At 51.1% G+C, this 27,118-nt stretch overlaps 1 protein-coding gene across 1 annotated transcript; it reads right to left on the bottom strand.

Annotated features, from left to right (window-relative positions):
- Positions 1-15,090: 15,090 nt before the first annotated feature.
- NELFB (negative elongation factor complex member B) lies at positions 15,091-26,065 on the bottom strand. Its single transcript, XM_041475173.1, has 13 exons — positions 25,856-26,065; positions 25,554-25,717; positions 25,268-25,367; positions 24,160-24,390; positions 23,048-23,233; positions 21,939-22,051; positions 21,022-21,124; positions 19,990-20,085; positions 18,600-18,742; positions 17,604-17,710; positions 16,590-16,731; positions 15,751-15,859; positions 15,091-15,504 (listed from the first exon to the last, which is right to left on the bottom strand). Exons 1-13 carry the CDS (start codon positions 25,955-25,957, stop codon positions 15,367-15,369), a joined length of 1,734 nt encoding a protein of 577 aa, XP_041331107.1. The 5' UTR covers positions 25,958-26,065; the 3' UTR covers positions 15,091-15,366.
- Positions 26,066-27,118: the final 1,053 nt, after the last annotated feature.

Below are 27,118 nucleotides of genomic sequence, written 5' to 3'. Positions count from 1 at the left end.
ATTCCCCCCGCCGTGGCAAGCCGCAGGACGCAGATCCCTGGAGGATGGATGCTCTCGGTGTGGAGGTGCTGCAGAGCCGAGGGGGGCTGTCTCCGCAGCAGCTGCGGCTCAGGCTTTGCGGATGATCCTGCCCGGCTTCCTCCAGTCCCGGCAGCGCTCCCTGCGCGCCGAGTGCACCAGCGGCCGCGAGAAGCTGGACGGGGCTGCCCTGGGCGTGCTGCTGCTGGGGAACAAAGCAAGAAGACATGGTTACTGCCTGGGCCACATCTGCACCCAGCAAAGGCTCCTGAAAGGACAGGGAATTTCGGTTCACCGCCGCTGCTGCCAAGGGATGGAGTGCTGGGTGCTGCCCCGGTGCTCAGGGTGGGCAGAGTCGGGGCTGAGCCTCTCCCAGGGCTCTGCCCCATCTGGCTGAGGGGAACCTTCCCTGCCCCGGCCACTGGAGGTCTGGAAAGAGCTGCTGAGCTACAGGTGCAGCTCAGAACCCCCTAAACAGAACCCCATAAACCCCCTAAACAGAACCCCGTAAATCCCCTAAACAGAACCCCGTAAACCCCCTAAACAGAACCCCATAAACCCCCTAAACAGAACACCATAACCCCCTAAACAAAACCCCATAACCCCCTAAACAGAACCCCGTAAACCCTACAAAACAGAACCATGTAAACCCCACAAAACAGAACCCCATAAACCCCTAAACAGAACACCATAGCCCCCTAAACAGAACACCATAACCCCTTAAATAGAACCCCATAAACCCCACAAACACTCAGAGCCCCCAGGACTGTCCCCTCTGGCTGGGCACCACTGAAACCAACCCCCTTCAAAACCCCCAGTATCTTTGAGCAGTTGTCCTTAAAACCACTAAACCAAACAATGTGCACTCCTGGCACTTCTTTGGGATTTTTGCCATCCCGGATTCCGTCAGGGGGTGATCCTGGGGTGAACCAGCATTCCATGGGCCAAGCACACCACGACTCAGCACCACCTGCAGAGGGGACAGTGTCACAGAGCTGGCTCAGCTGCAGGAGCAGTGGGGTTGTGTTCACCTGGAGCTCCTGTGGGATAGCTGAACACTCAGACCCACTTGCCCTGGACATTTCTCCTCTCCCTGGGCACTGTGTCCAGGCTTTTCTCCCCTCCCTCCTGGCTAACACCTTCAGGCCCCATTTTCACATCTAGATTTGCAAAGCTGGCAACAGACTGGCACAGCAGACAGGCACCTTGTGCTGCCAGTGCAGAGGGTGATGTGGGCACAGCAGTGCCTGCAGGAATTTGGGGTGACATTCCCACAGGGTGAAGCACAGCCCCTCCCCATTCCTGCCAAGAGGGCTGTCCATGGTGATCTCTGGTGATCAGAGACCTCTCCTCTTTCTGGATCCTGCTCAGTCACTTGTCCTGTGATCCCCAGTGGCTTCATCAGTAAACATTGTCCAGAGGAGGCCATGGAGCTGCTCCAGGGCTGGAGCCAGGCTGGAAGAGCTGGGGGTGCTCACCTGGAGAGGAGAAGGCTCCAGGGAGAGCTCAGAGCCCCTGCCAGGGCCTGAAGGGGCTCCAGGAGAGCTGCAGAGGGACTGGGGACAAGGCATGGAGGGACAGGACACAGGGAATGGCTCCCACTGCCGGAGGGCAGGGATGGATGGGATATTGGGAATTAGGAATTGTTCCCTGTGAGGGTGGGCAGGCCCTGGCACAGGGTGCCCAGAGCAGCTGTGGCTGCCCCTGGATCCCTGGCAGTGCCCAAGGCCAGGCTGGATGGGATTTGGAGCAACCTGGGACAGTGACCCTGTGAGGGGCAGTGAAATGACCTTTATGGTCCCTTCCAGTCCGGACTCTGGGCTGGATTCCCTGGCAGTGCCCAAGGCCAGGCTGGATGGGATTTGGAGCAGCCTGGGACAGTGACCCTGTGGGGGGCAGTGAAATGATCCAGTCCGGACTCTGGGCTGGATTCCCGGAGGAAGGGGAGCAGGGAGCGCAGGGCACCGGGAGAGGCTGATGAATGGAGCGGGGCGGGGGAGCCGCCAGCCACTCCAGGGGCGGAGGAAGACGAGCTGTGGGAAAGCTGTGAATGTGAGAAAAAGCTGCCTCACAACAGAGCCTGTTACTACTCAACAGCCACGAAAGGAGGAAGAGCCCTGAAATCTGCCTGGGCTGAGGCTACTGTCGAGACAGAGCACCCTCCTGTCCTAATTCCTAATTAGCTCGCTGTTTATAACTGAATTTCCTAATTGGTTTGGATGTTAATTACCTTTACCAGTGGCAGGAGATGGAGGCTCACCTCCCCAGCGCTGGCCCAGCTCCAGGCTGTGCTGGGAAGCAGTGCCCTCACTCCCAGCTCATCCAAGGAGCTCTGCCTTGCTCTCACCTCAGGGTTAGGCTCTTACAGGAAGGTTTTGGAGGGCTGCCATGGCAGTGTCTGCAAATCCTTCCTAAAATCCTATAACCCTTGAGTCCCAGAGCAGACGAGCCCCTCGCTGTCGTTCCTGCTGGCTGGGGATGGCGCCAGCCCTGCGAGGCTGCACTGCTGTGGGAATCTTTAAAATTAGAGGGTTTTAGGAAAGTTGTAAAAGGTAGGCTTTAGAAATAGTAGAACTGTAATTAGAGTTAAGGGGTAGCTATAAGATTTTTTAGTAAAAAAATTATATGAGAAAGTAGAAAGTAAGGACGAATAAAATAATGGTTTGTGTATTAACACTTGAGTTAACATTGAGTTCTTTGTCTGCTGCTGCGGATGTGAGCTGCTGGCATCTTCCCATTGTCATCCCCATGTAATGAGACTGATGCTGGAAAATAAACAGCTTTACACGTCATGAGACTGATGCTGGAAAATAAACAGCTCGAGATGCGTTCCCCAGCAGTCCCCTCCCGTTTGTGATTTGTACAGACCCCCGGGCGGCGATTCACTGCCGCTGCCACAGGGCTGGGCTGGGCTGGGCTGGGCTCTGCTGGGCTGGGCTGGGCTGGGCTCGGCTCTGCCGGGCTGGGCTGGGCTCGGCTCTGCTGGGCTGGGCTCTGCTGGGCTGGGAACGGGGCTTACTCTGTGCTCACCTGTGGGCTGGGCTGGGCTGGGCAGGGCAGGCTGGGCTGGGCTCTGCCGGGCTGGGCTGGGCTGGGCAGGGCTGGGCAGGGCTGGGCTGGGCTGGGCTCTGCTGGGCTGGGCTGGGCTGGGCTGGGCAGGCTGGGCCGGGCTGGGCTCGGCTCTGCTGGGCTGGGCTGGGCAGGCTGGGCCGGGCTGGGCTGGCCGGGTGTCCCAGGTCCCTGTTCTCGCTCTGCAGCAGGTGCTGTGCCAGTCCTGGCCCAGTGCAAGGCGTGAGGAAGCTTTCCCCACTGCTGAGGCACGGCTTGAACTCCATGCACAGGCCAGAGATGTGGCAGTTTCTGAGCGCTTTCTGAGCCCAACCAAACTGAAGGATGAGCATCTGGTTCCAGCTGTGCTCTCTGGGCACTGGAAACCTCGTGGGCTCATCAGTCAAGAACACCTCACATTATTGCAGCAGGGATGTGTGAGCCCAGGCTACACCAGAACCAGCAAGGACAGACTGACACGGGACACTCTTAATTCCTCTAAAAGGATCCAAATTCCTCCTGTGATTCTGCAGTTCTCTGGGTCACAGAGCTTCACCTGCTTGTGGTGCAACCTGTGAATTATCCAGGTGATCCACACAGACCTGGTGGCTCTGCTTTCCAAGCTGGGGGCAGCTGGAGGAGCAGCAGGAGCAGGGCTGTGACAGCAGGACCAGTGTGGGCTGCACACCCAGCTGGGATGGAGAGGGCTGGGATGGCTCCGGGATGGCTCCAGGATGTAGAGCCCTGCCCGGATCATCCAGCATGGTCCCACATCCCAAAACAAGGCTGGGTGAGGTGGCAGCTCTTGGGCATTTTTGGTTTTGATGGAGTACCTAATTCTCTTTAAAAACCCCCAGTCTTGGCACGTAATTCTGGCTGCTAATGCAAGTTGTTTGATGGCTTCGAGTAACCCAAATAAATTAGGTTTTCTCTCTGGCATCAGGGTGCCCCCGAGCTCAGTGCAAGTTGTGTCCCAGTTCCTCCCTGCACTCTGCCTTGGAGATGGCGAGGAAATCTGCCTCTGACCTCGATCAGAACCCAGCCAGCCCCGTCCCTTTCAAGCTATTTCTGTGCTGTCTCCACCCATGGCAGTGTTCCCAGTGCTGATCATTTCACTTGCACAAGGTGCAGCTGAGCTCTGCTACTCTGGAAATCCAGCCAGGGATGGTATTCCTGAGCTGTGGAAATCCAGCCAGGGATGGTATTCCTGAGCTGTGGAAATCCAGCCAGGGATGGTATTCCTGAGCTGTGGATGAAGGGGCTGGGAGCTGCTGATTTCCAGCGAGCCTTGGGTGCATCCTCACAGCACTGCCTTCTCTGGGGGTTTCATCGATGGAGCCACCTCTGGGGGGTGTTTGTGCAGCACAGGCACAGCAGGGCTGGAATTGGGGCTGGGAATGATGCACATCACAGGATTAGGATCAGGACTGAGCTGAGAGCTCTGTGCACTCGAGCTGCAGCAGCCAGACCTGGAGCAAACTGGGTCACGGGTACATTTTTAGGTCCAAAGCTCTGAGGGGTTGGTGTGCCATAGCCTGAGATCTGGCAGGAGGTGGATTTTGGGGTGTGATTCCTTAATCCCAGGGCTGATGGAAGATAAGGAATATCTAATATCCAGATATTCTTCCTGATAAGACCCCAACCAAGCTGACTACAACCCCAAACACTGTTACATGTGAACAACGCGTAAACAATGTTTGCAAGAGCAGATCTGAATCTTAAAGATATGCAGAATTTTTCATTAATTGCCCTTATTTCTCAGCTTATTTTTGTTGTTGGGCAGAAAACAAGGGATTGGTGTAGTGGGCACAGCCCAGGGAGTGGGAGGAGACGGAGAGCTAGTGACATGCACAGTAGTGATTTAACATGAAATACTCTGATTGCAAGCAGTCTCTGGAGGTTTGTGCCTCATTGATGAATATCATGCATGAAGTGTAGCTCCTTGTGCTACCCACATTTTTCTCTTCCAGGTCTGGTGATTGGGAACCTGAGTCACAGCAAATATGCTGAGTTACAGCACATTTCCACTGAAAAAAAAATCCCAAAAAAACCCCAGGCAAATGACAGGCGTGTTTATCTGCAAGTGTGTCGAATGCAGGGGATGCTCAGACAATGCAGCTCAGAGGATTAACAGACCTTAATCCCCCCTCAGTGCATAATGCCCAGCAGATGAGACAGACACAGACACAGCTATCAGGACCGGTGGATGCACACAAAAACAATCCTCCCATCAAAATATCCCCTTTGGGAACAGCACAGGCAGCGACTCACCTGGAGGACCACACCGGACCCGCCTGCTTCTTTGGCTTGGCCATCTGCTTCTGGTACTCCATCCAGCCACTCACCAGCTCGTGCAGGATCATCACGTAGAGCAGGAAAATGAGAATCCTGGGATCCATTCGCGGCACCTCGGGGTCTGCTTCATTGGCTGCAGGTGACATTTGCTCGGGGGGAGCCGTGCTGCGGGCAGGGCTCCGGGAAGCCGCAGGGATCAAAGCTGGCTGCAGGGAGCGGGCTGGGCTCTGTGCGAGCGAGGCAGCGCTGCAGAAATCCGCGGGGACGCGAGGCCGGTGCCGTGGCGGGCAGAGCGGCACAGGGAGCGCGGCTGGGTCACGGGCAGCCCCTGCAGCCCCCCCGGCTCATGGCTGTGTCCGCCGGGGAGCAGCCGCCCCTCCGTGCCCGAGCACTGCCGGCGAGTAATCCAACCGCGGGCAGCGGCCGGGATCCTCCGAGCTGGCTCTTCCCAGCGCCTCAGGATTTGGGGCTGCACCGAGCCAATCTTCAGGAGTGTTGCTGAGTATTTTGCAGCTGAGAATTTTTTTTCCTGCTGTATTCTCACTCTCTTATTTTTTTTTTCCTCGCTGTTATCCCTTACCTGAGCCTTCAGATGCTGTTTTCCTGGTGTGAGGCTCTGACAGGCTCCTGATGTGCAGGAAAGCTGTGGCCACAGCATCCAGGCTCCCCAAAGCACAGCTCCTCTCCCAGCCCCTCGACCTCCTTCTGTTTAGAGTGGAGGATCTAGCTGAGATCTGCTTGTGTCACCAGATCACAGAATCCCAGACTGGTTTGGATTGGAAGAGACCTTGAAACTCATCTTGTTCCACCCCTGCCATGGGCAGGGACACTTCCACCATCCCAGGTGGCTCCAAGCCCTGTCCAGCCTGGCCTTGGGCACTGCCAGGGATCCAGGGGCAGCCACAGCTGCTCTGGGCACCCTGTGCCAGGATCTGAACACCCTGAGATGCCCTCAGCCTCTCCCTTTTTTCCTCCATGGACACAATGCAATATTTGTGACTGGAGTTTCTAGCAGGATAAAAGCACAAAGTGTCTTCCTATGACACTTGTATGAACCAAAACAAAAAAGCCCCCCCCCCCCGAATTGTTTTTAAAACCATCTTAGTCAAAATTCACGTTCTTCCAGTGCAGTATTTCCATAAGTGACATAATAAGCCCTCAGTAATTATTTATGGTTATCCAGAACCAAACCTGTGCCCAATGGAGCTGTGGAGCTGCAGAAAAGGGGGCCCTGAGGAGGGGCAAACCCAGGGATCCCCAGGATCCTCCATCCCACAGCTGCTGCACAGACGGGGAGAGCTGGGCAGTGCAATTCAGGTGTGACAAACACATCACAACCCTCCCACCACAAACTGAGCACGGGGGAGTGCTGCCCACCCAGCCCAGCTCACCTCACCCACCTGAGGCCAGAGGTTCCTCAGAAACTTTTACCCTTGGTGTGTAAGTTCAGACAAGTGTGCAGTAGCCAGGGCTCTGAGAATTTTCTGTTAAGTACCAGTTTAATACACATTAGGGAATGCTAATTCCATGAGAGATCTGCACATGAAATCAACCCAAGGGCAGCATCGTGGCCCCAGACAAACCTCTGCTCCTCCAAGTGCTGTGGGACTTTCCCTCAGCCAGCTTACGAGGAGCCCAGAAGTGCTGAGTAACTCTAAACTGGGAGAGGAGTGAGCATGTGAATGAAAGCAGCCAGGGCTGGAGGTGTTCTAGCAGCTCTGAAAATGGGAATATTTGAGGTTCTCCGTGGAAGGATGGTGGAGCTGTTCCCATGGCAACAGAGAGAGTTGCCAGGCTGCGGGTGATGGGTTCTAATGTATGGCACGAGTCAGACGTGGGGAGGGCTGGAGACCAAGGCCAGCACTGATATTTTATACATATGCAATTTTTGATGAGTAAACCCAACGTGACTCCTTTGTTCCAGCAAAGAGAAGCTTTTCCCACAGGGAGGGACGTTACCAGGGCAGGAGCAGCAGAATAACTCCTAACAACTCATGGTAGATGAGGTGTTAGCTTCAACATCTGAATAAAAATAATACTACATAAGGTAGAAAAGCCAAGAATTCGTGAGCTGGGAGCACAGCTGATTCCCAAACTGTGACTAGCCACAAGCAGTAAGTTCTTGGACAAATGAGTAAAAAAAAATTGTAGATTTTAGAGTGATTAAAGCCCAGTTTGGGAGGGCAGGGTGCTGCTGAGGGACCCCTGTGGTGGCCATGGGGTACAGGGGGTACAGGACCCACAGCAGTGGGGAGCCCTGGCATGTTGGTGTTTCCTCTCTGCCCTCAGCTTGAAGGTAGATTTAGATGAGATATTGGGAAGGAATTGTTCCCTGTGAGGGTGGGCAGGCCCTGGCACAGGGTGCCCAGAGCAGCTGTGGCTGCCCCTGGATCCCTGGCAGTGCCCAAGGCCAGGCTGGACAGGGCTGGGAGCAGCCTGGGACAGTGGGAGGTGTCCCTGCCTTGGCAGGGGCGGGATGGGATGAGTTTTAAGGGCCCTTTTAACCCAAACCAGTTTGGAATTCTGTGATTCCACAACTTCAGCCCAAGGGCACAGCCTCGGTGTTCTCCTGAAGAAATCTGGTGGGAGCAGAAGCACCTGTGAAGATCCTTCATGTGTCCAACCACTGCCAGCAGAGCCCAGCAGGTACCTGCAAGCTCCTGGGGATTCCTGAGGGTTGGGAGCAATTAACAGCTGGGCTCTTGCCCTGTTTGATAATCATCAGTACTCAGAGATAAGGCAATGAAATGTGTATACAGCATTATCACATAACACAGGCACCAAACAAAGCTCACCTGCAGGCCAGAGCCTTGAGCTGCTCCCCAGCTCTGCACTGCTCTGCAGAGGGCTCCAGTGCAGAGCAGCACTCCTCACCTGCCCCTGCTGCTGCTGCTGCTTTCACACAGCCCCACAGCACTGACACCTCCTGGCTGGGGGCTCTGGGAAGGGAGAGAAGCTCCCCAGCTTGAAGGGAGAGGGAAGCAGGACCTGGGGTGGTGTCAGAGAGCCTGGAACTCAGGCAGGCTTTGGAGAGCAGGGAATGAAAAGCAAACCTGGGGAGACAAAGCAGTCTGCCCCAGTTCTGGTGGGGCACAAAGCCGTGCAGAGAAGCTGGAAGCAGACACAGAAGGGATGCAGCTGAGCTCCTGAGCAATGACAACATCTCATTCCTAACAGCAGCAAGGGCAGGTTTGAAATTCCTTTGTAAAACCGGGGTGGACATGAGATCAAGCTTCTTTGTCCAAGGCTCAGTCCAGCTGGTTGGGCTGAAATTAAAACCCAGAATAATTCACCAGCCCTTCACCCCTTGCAAGCCCAGCTGCTGCAGCATTCCCACTGTTTGGGTTGTGCATTGTTGGAGCAAAGGCCCTGAGGAACAGGACTGTGTCCCTCTGCTCCCCAGGGCCACTTTCCCTCAGTTTGGGTGTCAGTCTAAGCCTCTTTACTCCTAAAGAGATTTTAAGAGCCAGAGGTGGTAAGTGCCAGTTAATATTCATATTCATTGCAGCCCCAAGGGCGCCCTGCAACACCAACAATCACATTCCTTCAGGCTCCTGGGAAGCATCCATCATCCCATTCTTCCACCTGGAATGTGGTGTGGCTGAGTAACAAATGGGAAAACCCTCCTTTGTGAGGCTCACCATTGACCCAGAACTCTCACAACCCCCAAGGTGCATCACAAAAAGGCAGCAACAACCGGTTAAATCAGGATTGACCTAAACCTTGCTGCAATTTTTGGCTTTTTAGAAGGAATTCCTGAGTTTCACTGCAAAGACAATGATCTGCATTTCCCTTTTGAGGCCCAAAGGCTGCAGGATCCCTCCAGCTACCAGGGCAGACAAGTTTTGGAAACACCAAACCTCCCACACACAGGTCAAACTGAAACATCAGGACAAGGAGCTCTTGCAAGAGGCCATGAGGTCATGGCCCAAAATTCCTGTGGCATCCAAAAGGTCCAGTGACACCCCCAGGCAGAGTCAGGCCACAAACACCTGCAAGTGCAAGTTCCTCTGCTTAGACACAGCACTGGCCAAGGTGGGCTGGAGGTCCTGGGGTCCCCAAATCCCCCAGGCAGGGCCCTGTTGGTTGCAGGGCTGTTTGCATCTCACAGCCAAAGCCCATGAATGTTGTCCTGCTGGGTGTAGGAGAGATGGAAAACAAATTCCCTTCCTTGCCCTTTGGCTGCTCTTCAAGGAACCTGTAAAAATCCCTCTGCAATTCTGTGATTATTCAGTGCAGACTGAGCAGAGACCACGGTGCTGGTTTGGAGAACGTGGGCTGGGAACAAACCTGCCTGCACCCACTGGAGCAGATGATTTGCTGCTGCTGGCACCCAGGCTTGGTTTCACAAGCCACTGATGACACCTGGACCAAGGTGTGAGCTCAGGGGAATAAAGCACTGCAGCCACAGCCCTCTCTTTGCTCTCTCAGCACACCAGGGCTCCCTCCCTTCCATGTCTGGGAGCAGAGAGGATAGTGGACACAAACTGCCAGAGCAGCTCTCAGCCTTCAGAGCAGAGATGAAAATGGAGTTTCAGAGTTAAAAAGAACAAGGGGCTTTGCAGAATCTGTCAGCTCCTTCCACAGGCTCACATGAGTCGATAATTAACAGAAGAAAGAACAGATGCTACGAGACACATTTCTTCTGAGGGTATTTACTTGCTTCTACCTACAACTGTGCCTGAATGAAACTGCATTCCTAATCACTGGGTTGCTTTGTATCAGATTGGTAATGATTCATTGCCAGGATTTTGTACACATTTCACCACTTCTTTGTTCTGTTAACCCTCATCAGGCAACTCAGCTTTGGAACAGCAAATTGATGCTGGCCTGAGGGAAAAACATTAATATTAAAACTAGAATAACAATTGTCTCCTGAGTCCTGGACTGGTTTTTTATGACAACGGCACAAGAACCAGCACGGTTTATTCTGGCTCAGGCTGGAGGGCTGGTTACAGGAATTACCACAGGAATATCTGAGGGTGGGCAGGCCCTGGCACAGGGTGCCCAGAGCAGCTGGGGCTGCCCCTGGATCCCTGGCAGTGCCCAAGGCCAGGTTGGACATTGGGGCTGGGAGCAGTCTGGGACAGTGGGAGGTGTCCCTGCCATGGCAGGGGGTGGGATGGGATTTAAGGTCCCTTCCAACCCAAACTCTGCTGATTCTTTCTCCATTTCTTGCCATAGAATGACATTCACAGAAGCTGTTGAAGGAGGACAGACTCTGATTCTCGCTCCTGGGCTGCTCTCTCCACCACAGCAGATGTGAGGCTGTGATCTCCCAGGGATGTTTTTCCCCTTCCCTGGGCCCAGACCCTGCTGATGAGGAGAAGCAGAGCACAGACTCACCCCGAGGTAGCTCTGTCAGCCCAGCTGAGACACCTTTGCCCCTTGTGCAATTGTTTTGCTAGAAAAGGAAGCAGGTTTCACTGCCTCCAGTTGTTCAGCCTTGTCCTTCTCCTCAAACTCCCCTGGCAGGTCCAGCAGGCTGAAATCCACCCACACAGATGGTTCAGCTGCTTTGGTGAAGTTCTCCCTCCAGCTGGACTGACCTTGTTATCTTTGGTGTGGGCTCCACGTGCTGTTGGACTCTCCTCAATTTGCTGATGATCCTTTTTGCACCACAGAGGGCAAGAATATGGAAGGGACTTGGCAAAGAGCAGGGAATGCAGAGGATGCCCATGAATTGGAGCAACCTTGTGGCAGCAGCCCTGTCTGATGTGTCCTCAGCACTGAGTGGCCCTGGGTGGAGCTGCCCTCAATCCAGGTTTTACACCCACCTGAAGCTCTGAGATGCTGATCTGCCCCTTGTTTTTAATGCTGAGCCTGGCCCTGGTGGAAGGGGAGTGCTGGCAAGGACACCCATGGGGTTCAGAGCCATGGGGAAGGAGCTTGGTCCTTGTTAACAAAACAGTCTGGAGGGGAAATTAAGGTGAGAAAGGCAAATGGAGAGAGCAGAGAGGTCACAGAAGGATCTACCAGAGCTGCAAAGACAGAAAGTGCAGGAATACTTCTTTCTCCTGCAAAGCTGCTCCATCAAGACTCCCATCCACGGACACAGCTGGAGGAACAGTGGCACTTGTGTGCCAGGACAGGCTTCTCACTGCTGTACAAAAGGGAACATAGAGCAGCACCTGTGTGTCACCCATCAAAATGGAATAAAGGCTGGAGACCTGGAGAGCCCTGTGTGCTCTGCCTCTGCCTCCAGACTCAGAGCACCCCGGTCCAGGCTGTGGCACAGCCCTGCCCCACAGAGCCCTGCTGCTGGGCACCTCCAAACACACCTCCTGAGACAGCCCCAGCCTGAGGAGAGCTCAAATAGCATTTAGAGCAGACAGAAACACCTTTAATGCACCTACAGGCAAAACTGGGGATGTTCTCTACCCTCAAATGGCTGAATTATACTGAAAAAGTAATTAAATAACTAAGAAAAAATTACCTCTCTCCCAGCTGAAACCAGGACAGGAGTTAAGAAGATTTTTCATGTCATTTCATTTTCTGGGCTAGATGCAACTCTTCCAAAGTTGAAGACAGATTCACCCCAAAGAGCTGGATAAGGGAAACTTCTCTTTTACATGGGAAGTTACAAACCAAATTCCCCACTACACATAACTCACCAGAATTAACCTAAAGGAGACTGCAAAGCCTGAATCTTGGAGCAGCTCTGCCAGAAAAGTCTCTTAGAGAGAGAGAACTCAGTTTTCTGCTGTGCAGCAGCTGCTCCTGCCTTTTTCAGACACTCCTTTCAATGTTCATCTTCCCTCCAGCCATCTGCACCATTTCCCATTCATTGTTCCCAACCATTTTCCAGGGGGTGCAGTGCCCACAGCACCAGGAACAGGGTGTTCTGCCCAGGAGCAGATGCTCTGGAGCATCCAGGAGCGTGAGGATGCCTGACAATGGCTTCAGTTCTCCACCTCTTGTTATCCTGTAAATCACAGCCCAGCTGAACCTGAAGAGCCTCACTGAGTTCCTCTGATCCCTCAGGAAAACCCACAGACCTGAATTCTTTGTAAAAATTCTCTCTGCAGTCGGGCTCCGTGGGTTCAGAGAGAATGCACGGTTTGTTCGTGCCGCAGGCCGTGCTGTACAAACTGTCACCTCCAAGTGTGAGCAGGGAGGATTCCAGCTCCCGTGTGCCAGTCCGGGAGGATTTCAGGGCACGCAAGGCTGCACCACCCTCTAGTGCACACCCACAGCAGTGCCTGTGCTGAAAGACTGGGAGAAAATTCCCTAATCCAGCCCGGCTCAGCCTCCCCCGGAGCTGGGCCGGCAGAAGGGAGAGAACTCCTCTGAGAGGGAGCCCCAGAGCAGAACCAAGGGTATCCTGGCCTTGGCACGGGGAAAAGCCACTGCCCTGCACCCCAGCACTGTGCACGTGCAGCACCCTGCACCCCATATCCCTGCAGCCCAGATCTCTGGAATCCCAGACCCCACACCCTCAGATCCCTGGAATCTCAGACCCTGCACATCAAGCACCTTGCACCCCATACCCTGTACCCTTGGAACTCCAGACTCTGCACATCCAGCAACCTGCACCCCAAACCCTGGGATCCCTGTAACCTGGATCCCTGGCACACCAGCACCCTGCACCCCACACCCCTGGATCCCTAGCAGCCCAGATCCCAGGAATCACAGATCCTGCACATCCACACCCCTGGATCCCTGGAATCCCAGCCCCTGCAGCCCAGTGTAGGTAAACCCTGCCATGCTGGGTTTACCTACACAACAGGAGTCTGTGTGATTCCTGGCACAGGAATCTCAAAACATGGAAGATTTTCACTACCAAAATGTGCAAGCAGATGTTCATTACTAAAATTGTTTTCTGGAAATTGTCTCTCTACTCACACTCTTGAGCAGCAGCAGGCCAGGAGAGCATGGACTGGCAGCCACTCCCTCTCAGCTGCCCAGCTCTCCCCTTCTCAGCCAAACTTGCCACCAGCACTGGGAATGGCCAGTTCATATTCTGGGATTCAGTTTCTTCATGGATGTACAACACTGGGAAAAATCACCATTGTGTGTGACAGTTCTGCAGGTACAGACCTTTGTACCAAGCAGTAAAAAAATAACCATGTTGGATGACAAATTCCTGCTGCAGGAGAGCACCACCACATCAGCCTTGGGATATGAGGAACCTCAAGTGACCAAGAGAATCCCCAACACAATCCTAAAATAACCTCCAAGTCTGAGCAGAGCATGGGCCTGAGCAGGTTCATGGCCAAGGTTTGGCAGCAGTGTGGGATGTTTTTTGGTCTAAGTTACCAGGACAGTTTAAACGGTTTGAAACCAAAACTCTGCAGGAAAGACCCAGTTGTTACACCCAGATCCTGTTTCCAACAAATCCAGTATCAGAAGTGCTGAGAGGCTCCCAAAGCCAGCCTGAACCCCGGGAGCTGCAGTGGAGAGCTCCAAGAGGAGCATGGGAAATGTGGGATACAGGACAGTGCACCTGTCAAACACAAACATCTCCCACCTTTCCTGTTCCCCCCAGGGTATCATGAGTTCACCAAAGGAGAAAAAAAGCACCAGTGTGGTGAAGGGAGGGTGTCACTGCCCTCACACAGCATTTCTGAGCTCAGGAGGAAGAAAACCACACAGAGGGGGAGGGAGCAGCACTGGGGAGGGAGTTCCACCCCTCTATTTAACTACTGTGTTTGTTTGGCTTTTTTGGACACAGCTTCAGGAAACAGAAGAGTCTCCTGAGCATGACCTGGCATTCAGAGTGCTCAAGTCCCAGGAAACAAAAGCTGATGGGGGAAAAAAAGGAGGTTTAGGCTGGGTATCAGGACAAGGTTCTTTCCTCAGAGGGTGGTTGGGCACTGAACAGGTCCCTGCACACTCCAGCTGAGGCAGAAGCAAAAGCAGAAGTGGAACAGAAACAGTGACACAAGTGAGCCATGAAGAACAGGCCTGCCAGCCTGGAGAAGAGAAGCTTTGGGTGACCCAACTGCAACCTTCCAGTGCCTGAAAGGAGCCTTCAGGGAAGGTGGAGAGACTCTTTACAAGGGCTTGGAGTGAGAGGACACAGGGAATGGCTTCCACTGCCAGAGGGCAGGGATGGGTGGGATATTGGGCAGGAATTGTTCCCTGGCAGGGTGGGCAGGCCCTGGCACAGGGTTCCTGCTGGATCCCTGGCAGTGTCCAAGGCCAGGCTGGACATTGGGGCTTGGAGCAGCCTGGGACAGTGGGAGGTGTCCATGGCAGGGGTGGGACTGGATGATATGAAAGGTCCCTTCCAACCCAGGAAATGTCTATGATTCTATTTTTTCACAAACTGAATCTCACTCCACCTACACTCAAGACCTACTGTCACTGAGGAACATCAGAGCCTTGCTCTTTGTAACTGGCTCCACGACTCACTTCATGCTACTCCTTTGAAGAAAAGTTGGGAGGAAAGGGGAGAGACTGGTTCAATTTCTGGCTCTCTTTGTGAAAGTCCATCTGAGAAGAGGCTGTTGACTGCTGCCCGGGTTGGTGGCAGCACTGGACACCTCTGACAGTGCAGCACATCTTACCATGTGCCACAAGAGCTGGAACCTCAAACAGGAACTGGTTTCAGTGGAGCTCATCTCCTCTGACTCTTCCTCCTCTTGAGCACCTTGTCCAGAGACCCCAAGGGGCAGACCAAGGCCAAAGGAAGCCATGATCAGCCTCAAGAGCCCACGCCACCTGCTCAGCCACACCAGGGCTCCACACTCACTGAGCAGAGTTTAAAAACATAGGATGCTAAGCTTAAAAATATGCATGTTCTTTTTTTCTTTTAAAAATGTACAGTCAGATTTCAAGTGGACCTACAAGAAGACACTCAGCTATCTTTAAGAAAAGTCAACCTTGCAACGCACTGCATACAGTTTTCTAACCAGCCAGAGCCAGTGAGTTGGGGGAACTGCAGCGTTTCCTGAAGGAGCTTCAGTGGCTTTGTTTTTGTTTCCACCACGTGGGCAGAGACACTCAGAAGGCAGCACAGGCTCAGCTCCTCTCCCCTCAGTCCTGTCCTGCAGCCCCAGCTCAGCGTGAGGCTGGAGTGGGCACGGTGGGCAGGGGCAGCTCCATGGAGGGAGTCTCAGTCACTTCAGCTGGGCTGGGCTTGCGGAGCTCCAGTTTCTCACTGAGCTGGTTGTAAAGCTCCTTCACAGCTTCCCCACTCTGCAGGACAAGAATCAGGGATGGGGAAACAGGACAGTCACACTCCATTCTAGCCAGAGCACCAAGTGAGCTTCACCCTGTGTGTTTAACACAAACCAACACAGGAGGAGGAAGCGACAAGGCAATTAAAATGGCCACAGCCTGGAACACTTGGAAAGCAGAGCTTGTGCTCCATTAAACAATGTCTGAAAAGGCAGCTGCTTTCACTTGCAACCAGTAATCCCCTTCTCCTGCTTCCCTTCCTACCTGCTTGGTGGGCTCCAAAGCTTTCTGGAGAGACTCCAGTTTGGCTGGGGCCACTTTGTGATGCAGATGCAGCAGCAGCCTGAGCACATGTCTGTGCACGTTCTCCTTCCTGCAAGAGCCATTTGAAAGCACAGTAACCAAGACAAGTATCTTGAGAACAAGGAAGCCAGAGCAACAGAATAATTCACCCCACCACAGACTTTGTTGTAATTATCCAAAACCCCTGAGAATTGGAGCTTCTGTAAGGGGCTAACTTAATATAAGCACTAACACTGCCTTAGACCTTCAAGGATTAAAGGAATTATTCAACAGGAGTGAATTACCTACACAACTGTGAGGAGGGAGGGGGAGATTTTTAAGCACAGAGTGTGTGGAGGAAGCAGCAGCAGAGGCTGCTGTGCTCCAGCAGTAATTTCAGCCACGTTTCAGGAAGCTTTCTGGAGGCTGAACTTGTCTGCAGGCCACCAGCTAAGCCAGAGTGAGTGACCAGAGGTAACAACAGATTTTTGCACACTGCTGATACTGCAAAGACCTGAAGTTAACTCTCCATAGCCAGAGCTACTGCAAAGCCTGAAGGATATTCTCCTTTGCAACTCCACCTTAGGGATAATGAATAGCAGTTTAGATAATAATTCACAGTCAAGACATAACCATTTTGGTGATAAAAACTTCATCCCAAAACATACACCTTTCCTTAAAGGAAAACAGCATCAGGCTGATATTTCCACTGCTTGTGAAGAATTTGGTGAACTACTAAACTACTGTTCAAAGCAGTAAAAGCTCAGTAAAAGTCAGGCATTCTGTAAACTCCCTCTCTCCAGTGGAAAAATCTGCTTTACCTGGAGCAGGCAGTGAGGAAGAAGCCATCAAAGAGACTGGTGCAGAACTCCTCGAGTGCAAACTCATCACTGAGCAGGGTGAGGTTACCAGTGAGCAGGTGCAGGAAAATGTCACTGAAGGCCAAGTCACTGAATGTCTCAACTATGAAACATGGAAAGGGAAGAGACAGAGACTGACAAGGATGTGTCAAAACCTGTCCACAGAGCTGCTGAAAACCCTGCAGTGAGGTTTCATCATAGAATGGTTTGGGTTGGAAAGGACCTTAAAACTCATCCAGTGCTACCCCCTGGCACTGTCAGGGACACCTTCCACTGTCCCAGGCTGCTCCCAGCCCTGCCCAGCCTGGCCTTGGGCACTGCCAGGGATCCAGGGGCAGCCACAGCTGCTCTGGGCACCCTGTGCCAGGACCTCTCCCCTCTCACAGGGAAGAATTTCTTCCCAATATCTAATGTAAGCCTACTTCCTTTCAGTCATTTTTTTCTCATTTCCTTTGGTAACAGGCAGCCCAGGCAGGTGGCTTTGATCCTTCAGACATAAAAGATTAGGAGCAGATTGCTCCAGAGCTCTGCTGCAATTCATCCCAGAGGAGACATTGAACAAGATAATAGTGATGAAAAAATTAAGGCTGTGTTCAGTCCTATTTTGCTACCAGTTTTTCCACCACACAAAGCCAAGTCCCAGCAACTTCTGACCACCTGCAATCACTGTGGGCAGCAGCAGAATTGGGGCACCTGCTCTGTTATCCTTCAGATTCATTCCAAATGGTTCTCAACTGATCTCATTGTTAATGGAGGCCTTGATGTAAGGAACCACTGACCTCAGCACTGTCCCTAAACTCTCACATCAGCAGAAAATTGCAGAACTCAAACACTCCTGCAAGGACTCACAACTAAGTCACCAGAAGAGCCAAAGGCAGAACATCATGTCCCTGGTCTGACATCCCTGTCACTCCAGGTTTAGTGGCCTCTTGGGTGTCCAATACAAGGCAAACAGAAGATAAGACAAAAACTTACCTAGTGCTGGCAGGAGCCTCAGAAAAGCATTCTTGTTCCTCTGTTTGGTGATGTGGAGGATGTAATACAGCCCAATCTCACAAGCTATTCTGTTCTCCTGCAGGAACCTGTTATGGCACAAGCAAAGTTTATTCATCAATAAAGCTTCTTTTTTTTTTTTTTTTTAATTTGAAGAGGTTTAAAGTACTTTTGGGATAGTTATCAAGCAGGTACAGCAGTGGCTAACCTCAAACCCACTGAAGAGCAGCTATTCAGTGAGTGAGCAGATGGATCATCCCTATTTTCACTACCACACTCCAGAAAAACTGAACATTCAGCAAACAGCTGGATTCAACTGCCAACATTTATAATGTATTCCTGACAACAGTGCTGTTCAAAATGGGCCTTAGAAGAAGCCCAAATACTCAAAAATTATACAAAATCCAATAATGTTTTAGTCTTCCAAAAGTCAAACATCAACACCGGAGAGGAGAGTACAACTACCAGGACCCAATATCCCAGATTCTGGCACACAGTCAAGAATTGTGCTAGAAATCAGTGGAAGAGCTGAACACAGCAGAGCACACAGAGGTTCTAATTATCTTTCTGATGTCCCTGGAGTGACAGGTTGTCAACAGATAGAGGGTGGGTGTCAAAAATGCCAACTTTATGATACAATAGTGCTCTTCAACATAGGCACTCATCCAGCTGCACCCAAATATCACCCAAAACTCAGCATTCACTGCCTGGGAAGCTGAACAGAAACACCAAATACTCTCATATTCAATGAGAGAATGATCCATTATAGGAAATATTACTTTATGTAGATAAATTTTATTTGAGAGAGCACAAGGGAAACCTGTTTTGTTAAAAATAAAGATCAAACTTGATGAATTAGCACTGAATCTCATCCCAGGAAGCCTTGCCTTTAGCACAGGCAGCTTTCCCCTGCCACATCTGGCTGGCTCCCTGCTGCTTTGGTGCCAGACCCTGCAGTGGGTGGGGCCCGGCACCTACTTGGTGAAAGCCTCGGGAATGGCGCTGGGGTACGGGATTGGTCCCTTCTCCTCCGAGGGCAGCTTCTGATCCACAGTGAAGGTGTGGTCATCCACCACAAAGGACATCAGCAGGGGCAGGAACCTGGTGATCAGCTCGGCTTCCTTGGAGGGAGGGAAGGACAGAGGGAACAGAACAAAGCCATCATCGGTCACATTATGCCACCCGATGGTCCTGAAGTGCTGTGACACAAGCAAGGCAGTGTGAGGAGCCTCATCCTACACTGAGGAAAACTGGCTTATAGACATCCAGTTCCAGTCAAAATTCCTGAATAATTCACTTCCACACATTCCACGGTAATTAGGAAAACTGTACTTCATCTCACTATAGGAACACTCCTGCTCAAACCCTTCCTTGGACGATTGTGTTGCATTTCTTCTGAGAGGCCCTTCCCAGCACGGCTCCAGGCATGGGATGTGCTCAGGATGACCTCAAACTGCTGATATCAACAATCACTGACTCCCAGCACCACCCAGGCTTATTTGTGGTAACACAACCACAAATAAAACAGATTTTAAAGACTGATTCAGAGACTCCCAAAAGAGACTTTTGGAAAAAAAACTGAGCATTTTCCCTTATAGGTTCATGAGAGAGCATAAATCACAGCACTACCTTCAGAATTACTGGTCACTCTCACTGCTACAGTCCCAGCATTGTGCACACCCTCACTGGGTGAATTTAAATATACCAGCAGCCAGGAGTGAATGTGTTTTGGAGACTTCAAATGTGCCCCTAGATATTTATAAAACATTTACTGCCTTATAGTTGAGAACAGAAACAGCAAATTCCTCCTGAGGAACAGCCCTGCTGTGCAACACCAGGGTTGGCCCTCCTGCCCTCAGCTGAACTACAGCAGGGATTCCTGGAACACTGAGAAAGGATTTTCAAAGCATGGAAAGATTACAGTTCAATGTACACATTAAACTGCTGTAACAGAGAGCTGGGAGGGAAAAAACATTTTTCTTGTCAATGAAAAGCTTCTGAACTGCTACCAGAGTTTGAGACCACTCCTGGAAATCCTGCTTTCCTCATGCAAGACGTGTTTTACAAACCTATCAGTTGTGTGCAAGATTCCAGGAAAAATGACAGAGCAATGAGCAACCAGTGGAGTATTTAACAGAGGTACAGGCTGGTTTTAAAACAGTAAGGACCAGGCACCCATGAAAATAAAAAGGTGGGTAATGGAAGCTCTCAGCATGTCCAAAACAGCTGCTCTGTGACAACTGTTTTTTCCCAAGAAAGCTCTGATGAGACATTTGGAGAACAAATGTTTAATCAGGAATGCAATAAAATAATAAACAAGTCTAAATTTGATTAAATGTGTTAAATTCTTAACATCAAAAGGGCTCACCATTTTTGGTTCCTTGAAGACTTGGCTGTCAATCATGTCCCAGGCCCCCTGTCCCAAAGAGAGCATCCTAAGGAGCAGCAGCAGATCCGGGCTTTCCTCCAATGTTAAGGGGAGAAGAAAAACAGCTATTTTGATCTTCACATGATATATTTATTTGGAAGCAGAGGTTTATATTCAAAGCTGTTCTGGATTAGCAGCTTTGTCCAAGACTGCTAAAGGCATTCAGTTCAAGTTAATTGAAAACTGATCCTCAAATGGGCATCAAGTAACTGCCACACCTCAGGGTTTGGGGGGAGTTGTAAATTTATAATGCACCAGGAAGTTTGCAGCCACCTGAGCACATATTTTTAAAATGTGTCCAGCCCAATTAGTGCACTAGAATATAATGTGTGAGAGGACAAACCAAGTCATCTCAGCAGAAGAAAGGAGGAGAAAGGGTGTGTAAGAATGGATTGTTTGTGTCCTGAAACCCAAATGACTTTCAGTCTTAAACTGTCACAAGGAAGTTGCTCCATGCAACAAGAACATTTAACAACTCAGGGATAAAACAGCAAGTGGCTGCCATTGTTCAGACACCTGTCAGGTTGCCCTTCTTTAACCCTTCAGCTCCTCCTGCAGACTCCACTTGCAGGAACTGTGTTTCATCTCAGCCACCAGACCAGAACTGTGCAAACAAACCCATGGCATTCAAGGTGGCAGGAGAAAGGTGCTGCTGTCAGACAAACTGATGGAGGGACAAAGCAGGGAGGCACAGATTCTACATATTATTCTGTATTTGCACAGCTGCCAGCCAGAATGAGCCATGCAAAGAATTCATGGTCAGTTTGGAGAGTTCCAAAATGCCCACCATGTCCAAAGAGCTCCTGCAGAGCTCTGCAGCAGGAGCTGCAAATGGACAGGAATCATGTTTCCCTTGTTCCAACTGCCACATTTGGGAACTTAATGAGACTTGGATGGTGCCACTCCTTCCCTGATGGCTGCCAGTCAGCCTAGAGCACAGTTCAGTTTAGCTACAAAAGCTACAATGCTTACCCTGGGTAAGGTGTCCTGCCCAACCAGGTCTTGCAGGTGCCTTATGGTGCTCAAGGCTAAGGTGTTGATGGCAAAGGGATCACACAGGATCATTGATAAGTCCCTGAGAAGAAGTAAAAACCCAACACTTATCATACATAACCAACAACCCCATTGTACAGTTCCAAACCCAGCTGTGTGCACCTGATGAACCTCGTCCTGCCTTGTAAAGAAATAACATTCATGGTGGTTTTGATGTGAAAGAGCACAAATAACAATTGCTGAACATCTTCTGCACTGAGATCAAGCACAAAATCCCCCACAGCCAGCTGAAGGTCTGCTGGGAGACAGCCCACAGGCAGTGGAGCCCTGGTGGCCCCAGCTCTTCCATCTGGCAGGTTTTAAGCATCTCCAGAGTGCTGAGGACAGAAAGGTCCCAGAGGCTTTTGAAAAACAACATGTAAAAGTAAATTCTTAAATAGTTTAAAATACCAATGGACAAAATCTGAAAGTACCAGCTAAATAAAATACTCTGAAGGCAACCTTCCAGAAACCTAAATGTACCAGATCACAGCAGGGTTGTCATTTGAAGCTAATGAAGTACTTTAACTGACAAACATCTCCAGTCCATTTTCTCTGGGTTTAAAGCCAAACAAGTCATTCGTAATAAGTTATTCTGACACCTTAAGAAAGGCTCCTGAATTTTGTTATGAGGCCACAGGTAAGACTCAAGGGTGGCAAGTGAAGCAGTGCAAGCTCTGCCACCAGGAGAGTGGGTGCTTGGCTGTGCCCCAGTGCACGGAGGGATGTTTGGGATGTGACTGCACAGAGGGGCTGCTGGAGGTCTGCTGGCTTTAGGGAAGAATTAGCACCTATCAGATGTTGTGAGTGCTAGGAAGCCATTTTCAGTTTCCCAATGAACAGCCCCAGTGCCTTACCCCAACACTTGCTCTTGTCCTTTCTTCACTCCATCCAGGAATCCTTGCAATTCCCGAGCTCTCTTGTTGTCCACGAACTTCTCCCGAATGCAGGCGTCCAGGCACCAGGTGAACTGCCAGCAAATGGAGGGAGCTTTATGAACTCATTAAACCAGCAATAAAACTCATGATGTCAGAAAACAGGCTCAGAATGACCTCGAAATATCTGCAATTGAGATGCTTCATTAGTGCACCTAGGCATAGTACCACACTGGTGACAAACAGAGGTCAGAAAGGCCAACACCCCAAAAGGAGGTTAGGAATGCTCTGGGAAGTTAACCTGAGGTCACTTTCTCCACTTCCAGGGAAGACGTTCCCTAGCAATTAAGGATTAGGCATTTATTAAATCCACCACTGCCCTGCACACCTGTGGATTTACACAAGTAGGAGACTGAGAAAGCAGCATCACTTAGAAATAAAATGTAGTTTTTCTGGCCATTTCAATAGCACTCCCACTGTCTAAATAAAGGAAAATTGACAGTGGAGGTGTTCCTGCTTTAGAGCTGTATTACTGAACTATCTTTAAAGCAGAATACATGTAAAACTTAACAACTACTTCAGAGAAAAGGCCTTGCTCCAGGTCAGTGATGCTACCATGAACAAGGGGCCAGTAACAAGATCCTGCTGTGACATTACCACATCTGTCACTTCCCAATATTTGAACAGTTTCATGTTTTCATTTTCATGTTTTCATTCAATATTCAAAGAATTTACTGTTACAGTTTACTGACAGATGGAGCATATACACAAATGGGAGGGAAGCCTGGAGTAAGAACCTGGAGCCAGCTGATGGTTTTTTATTATTTTTGCAGCATCTACATAGAACAGATGTCAGATTAGACATTGCTTTTAACACTGCCAAAGTACCCTAAATTTGAATGATGCATGGGTTATGAAATGAAAGCAAACTTCTGGTTAACCAAGATGAAGTTTTCACCCAAAGGTCCAAGGAATGTAAGATGACATTCAGGTTCAAGATCTGAACTCTCTTTACAGAAAGGACTCATCTTCTCTGGGCTTCTTCCAGAAAATTCTCCACAGAAACCCCACCTGCCCCACATGACTGGTACCTTGTGGCAGGGATCAACAGTGCAGATCTCACTGATCTCCAGGTCATGCAGTGACATGAGGAGCTCTGCCCTGAGCGTGCAGTAATGGACGTTCCTGGTGCGCAGGAACAGGGTCCTGAGGAACTGCAGCACCATGTCATAGAGCTTCACGTTCTTGCCGATCATCTGCGTCAGCTTCTGCACCACCTGGGCTCAGAGGGAAACCGGGGCTCAGCACCAAGAGGTGCTCTCATTCCACACACACACAAATGTAAATTAATTATGTTACATGATTTACCAAGACTGAAGCATCTGCAGGGACATGAGGTCCTGAAGAGGAACTGTTTACCCCAAGATTTCCAAGAGCGTTTGTTCAAGAGACGTTCACCAAATCTTCAACAGCCATAACCTGTTTTTGTCTCAACCCACCAGTTTCTTTCTTCTACCCTTCTGATTCTCCCTCTATCCCCTCAAGGAGAGTGACCAAGTGGAGGTGTGGTGCTCAGTGTCCAGCTGAGGTTAAAGCACAACTGTGCAGTGCAAACCTGGAGTAAATTGCACCAGGGCACTTACACCAAATGATATTGAAAGTAAAACAGGCCTAAAACAACCCTTCACATAACAGACGTGCTGCCTTCTCTGAAATTAAAGCTTTATACTGCCTTAATTTAATTCAGCTTTTCTGGATGCTAATTAACTTACAACTTACATACTTAAAAAAATAAAAAGCAACTTCAGTTAAGCTATGTCCACTAAAAAAGGTCCCAAGAAAGCAAATTAAATTTAACATATCAGCATACTCAAACTGATGTGATAAGAGATGTTCAGCCTTCAGAACAGCTGAAGTGCATTAAAACCAGACTGAACAACAGAGAAAAAAATCTGCCCTTTCTTTTTTTGAAGTGCATAAACAGCTTAGAACATTCATCATTTATTACACAACAACTAAAATAATTCATGCTGTTTTCATCAAGATGTGTAGGAGAAAATGGCCTGGTGTTTGTTGCAGAGAGTTTGTTCAGCTAAACTTCAGCAGTGAAGGTGGGCAGAAGAAAACAATCCAGGTTTCTGATGGCTGACTGAAAGCTGATAAATTCCCCTCACCAGCATTGTGAGGGTTTCCTTCTCCTTACCTCTCCTTGACGTCTTGTTTTGGGAGATGGACTGAAGAAATTTTGCAAGAAGGAAATATCATTGCTGAAGAGAATGTTCTCCTTCTCCAGGATGTATTGCTTCAGCAGGGGTGACACCTCATCCCCAAAGAGAGCCTGGTTGTCCTGCCAGATCTGCCTCTTCACCTCGACAGCACAGGCCTTGTACAGGTCCTTATCAGCCATCACCAGCTTCAGCTTCTTCTCAGGGACCTGCAATGCCCAGAGCAGTTACACAGTGAGCAGCACCTCACTGCCTGCCTGTCCGTGGAACCATCTAAATCATGGAATCACAGAATGTCTTGAGCTGCTGCTCCTCACGGGCCCCTCCAGACCCTTCCCCATCCTTTCAACATTTTCCAACAGCTTTAGATGTTTTTTATCTTGTACCCAAACAGCCCCAGAACTCAAGGTGAGGCTGCCCCAGCACAGAGCAGGGCAGGACAATCCTCTCCATGCCCTGATCCCCACCTCAGGCAGTCTGGGCATTCACCCACCTGGTGTAGCAGTAGACCAGCCCTAAGAGACTTCAACAACCAAATCACACACCCTTAATTTTTTCAAGGAAGAAAAAAGATCTACTTTAAATCTCCAGTGCTGAGATTTGAGGTGATATTTCCAAACTCAGTAATTTACTGAAGTTCCAGCAGTGTTTTGAGTCCATTACTTTGAATGCAATATGATGCTTTTAATAAGAACAATCCTAGAGATTTTTGTTTCACAGATCTGATTCTCCCTCCTGACTACTTTTAATTGCACTCTTCAAATCTTACCTTCCACTTGTCAGAGATTTGTAAATCAGCTGTGGAAAAATTCACCTATCAGCAAACTTGGCTTTTTAGGAAGCTGCACGGATTGAAGGAAATAGGGAAATAGTCTTGTCTGACTATGAAAAGGTAAAATGCTTTTTGAATTAGTCCACTGAGCTATTAGCAGACACAAGAATGTATTGAATCCTCAGTCAGTCACTGACACTGAGCAACACCTGCAGCAGGTGCAGAGGGAGCAGAGCCCACCTGCCAGAGGCACACCAGAGATGGCACACCAGTGACACACCACGTCACACCAGCCAACCAGTGCAGTGTCCCACCTTGGGCAAGTGCTTCATGACACACATGACCACGGGCTGTATCGAGGGCATCTTGACCAGGGAAAAGCTCTTCTCTAGGAGATCTTCCAGCTTCTTGTATCTGAAATCATGGAAAAACGCGAGACTAGGTACCATGCAGCAGCAAAGGAACAAAGTGGCCACCTCAAAGCCTCTGGAACTCAGTCCCTGAGGAAGCCAACTCTCCTTTAGAGAAGTCACCCATCCACTGCTTTTTCACACACAGCTCCCAGCCCACTCCAAGGAACCAAGGACACTGCTGACAAACCTCTCCTCGACCTTCCCCTCCAAAGCGATGGCAGAGACTCTCTCCAGCAGCTTCTCCCGCAGCTCATCGAACACGGACTGGTGGAACTCGAGCCGGGGGGTGCCGTGCAGGTCCAGGAAGGGCAGGGCATACTGCAGCGAGGGCAGCAGCACCCCGTTCTCCGTCTGCAACACAACCGCAGAGGGAACTCACAACGGCACCCAGGATAACAGAGAAAGCCAGGAAAAGCCCAGACAGCACTGGGGGCCGTCCCTGTGCTCCCTGTCCCCGCACAGCCCGGCCCCACACGGCACCCAACGCACCTGGAACTGCTCGATGGCCTTCAGCGGCTCCGTGCAGTTCGTGAGGGTCTCCTTGAGATCCTCGCCGTTGGCCACTCCCAGCTCCTGCAGCCCCGCGTACATGTCGGCCTGGCCGGGTCCGCGGGGCCGCTCCCAGCTCAGCTCCCGCTCCCGATCCCGGCCCCGTTCCCGATCCCGTTCCCGGCCCCGATCCCGCCTCAGCTCCCGCCCCGGCTCCGCGCGGTCCGCCCCGGCCCGCCCCCGCCGCGCGCGGGCCCCGCGCCGCAGCACCAAGGTTCCGCCGCAGCAAGGTTCCGCGGCGGCTGCCCTGGGTGTCCCCGGGCTCCCCGCGGCCATCGCGGCCCGAGGAGCTTGGTGCGGCTGGCTGAGCGCCGGGCAGGGCGGACGGGGCTCAAGGAGCCTTTGGACAGCGCTCTCAGGCACATGGAATCACAGAAGGATGGAATGGCTCGGGCTGGAAGGGACCATAGAGGGTCACCTGGTCCCACCTTCCCTTGCAAGCAGGGCCATCCCAGAGCACACGGCACAGGGTCGTGTCCAGACGGTTCTGGAATATCTCCAGCGACTCCACTCCCTCTATGGGCTGGCTGTTCACTGCTTGGTCACCCACACAGGAAAGAAATTCTTCCCCACGTTCAGGTGGAACTCCCTGGGTGTCAGTTGCTGCCTCTTGTCCACTGCTGGGCACCAGCAGAGTCTGGTCCATGCTCTGACACCGCCCTTTACATACCCACACACACTGTTGAGGTCCCCTCTGGGCTGTTTCTTCTCCAGGCTGAACAGGCCCAGCTCCCTCAGCCTTTCCTTGCAAGAGGAAGGAGCCTTGACCAACTCAGCAGCTCTCCACAGAACCTGCTCCAGGAGCTTCCCCATGGTGGGACTTGGGGTGTCCTGTGCAGGGCCAGGGGTTGGACTCGATCCTTGTGGGTCACTTCCAACTCAGGAGATTCTGTGATTCCATGTTTCTACACAGCAAAGCTCAGGGTTCCTGGGGCTGTCTGAGGCTTCCTCATGGGCAGACAGCAATGAAAAGAGGAAATGTCACCAAAACCAGAGAAGTGGAATTTCCCCATTCCTGGTTTGATCTTCAAATACATGACCAGTCTGTGGACATGAGCAATCAGCCAAATGCCTCAGTGCGAGCAGCCACAGAGTTTTCTTCACAATTTCCATTTGCAGGGATGAGACTTTGTGGCACTGTCAGGAGAAAGCAGGCATGTGTTTCATAAAGCCTGAGCCTTGGTTATTTTCCACAGGGAGGCT

This window comes from Pyrgilauda ruficollis, unplaced genomic scaffold (assembly GCF_017590135.1).
Source record: "Pyrgilauda ruficollis isolate IOZ18807 unplaced genomic scaffold, ASM1759013v1 scaffold34, whole genome shotgun sequence".
In the NCBI taxonomy this organism is placed as follows: Eukaryota; Metazoa; Chordata; class Aves; order Passeriformes; family Passeridae; genus Pyrgilauda; species Pyrgilauda ruficollis.
This window is presented reverse-complemented; position numbering and strand designations above follow the sequence as displayed.

Bases quoted from the DNA above. Each gene is read 5' to 3' on its own strand.
- NELFB (XM_041475173.1), bottom strand. From the start codon at position 25,957: ATGTACGCGGGGCTGCAGGAGCTGGGAGTGGCCAACGGCGAGGATCTC. The intron at 23,234-24,159 runs GTAAGGAGAAGG...CTCTGAGCCCAG, and splicing joins AAACAAGACGTCAAGGAGAG to GTGGTGCAGAAGCTGACGCA. The intron at 18,743-19,989 runs GTGAGCCCTTTT...CCTCCCTCCAAG, and splicing joins TCTTCAAGGAACCAAAAATG to GAAGCCGAGCTGATCACCAG.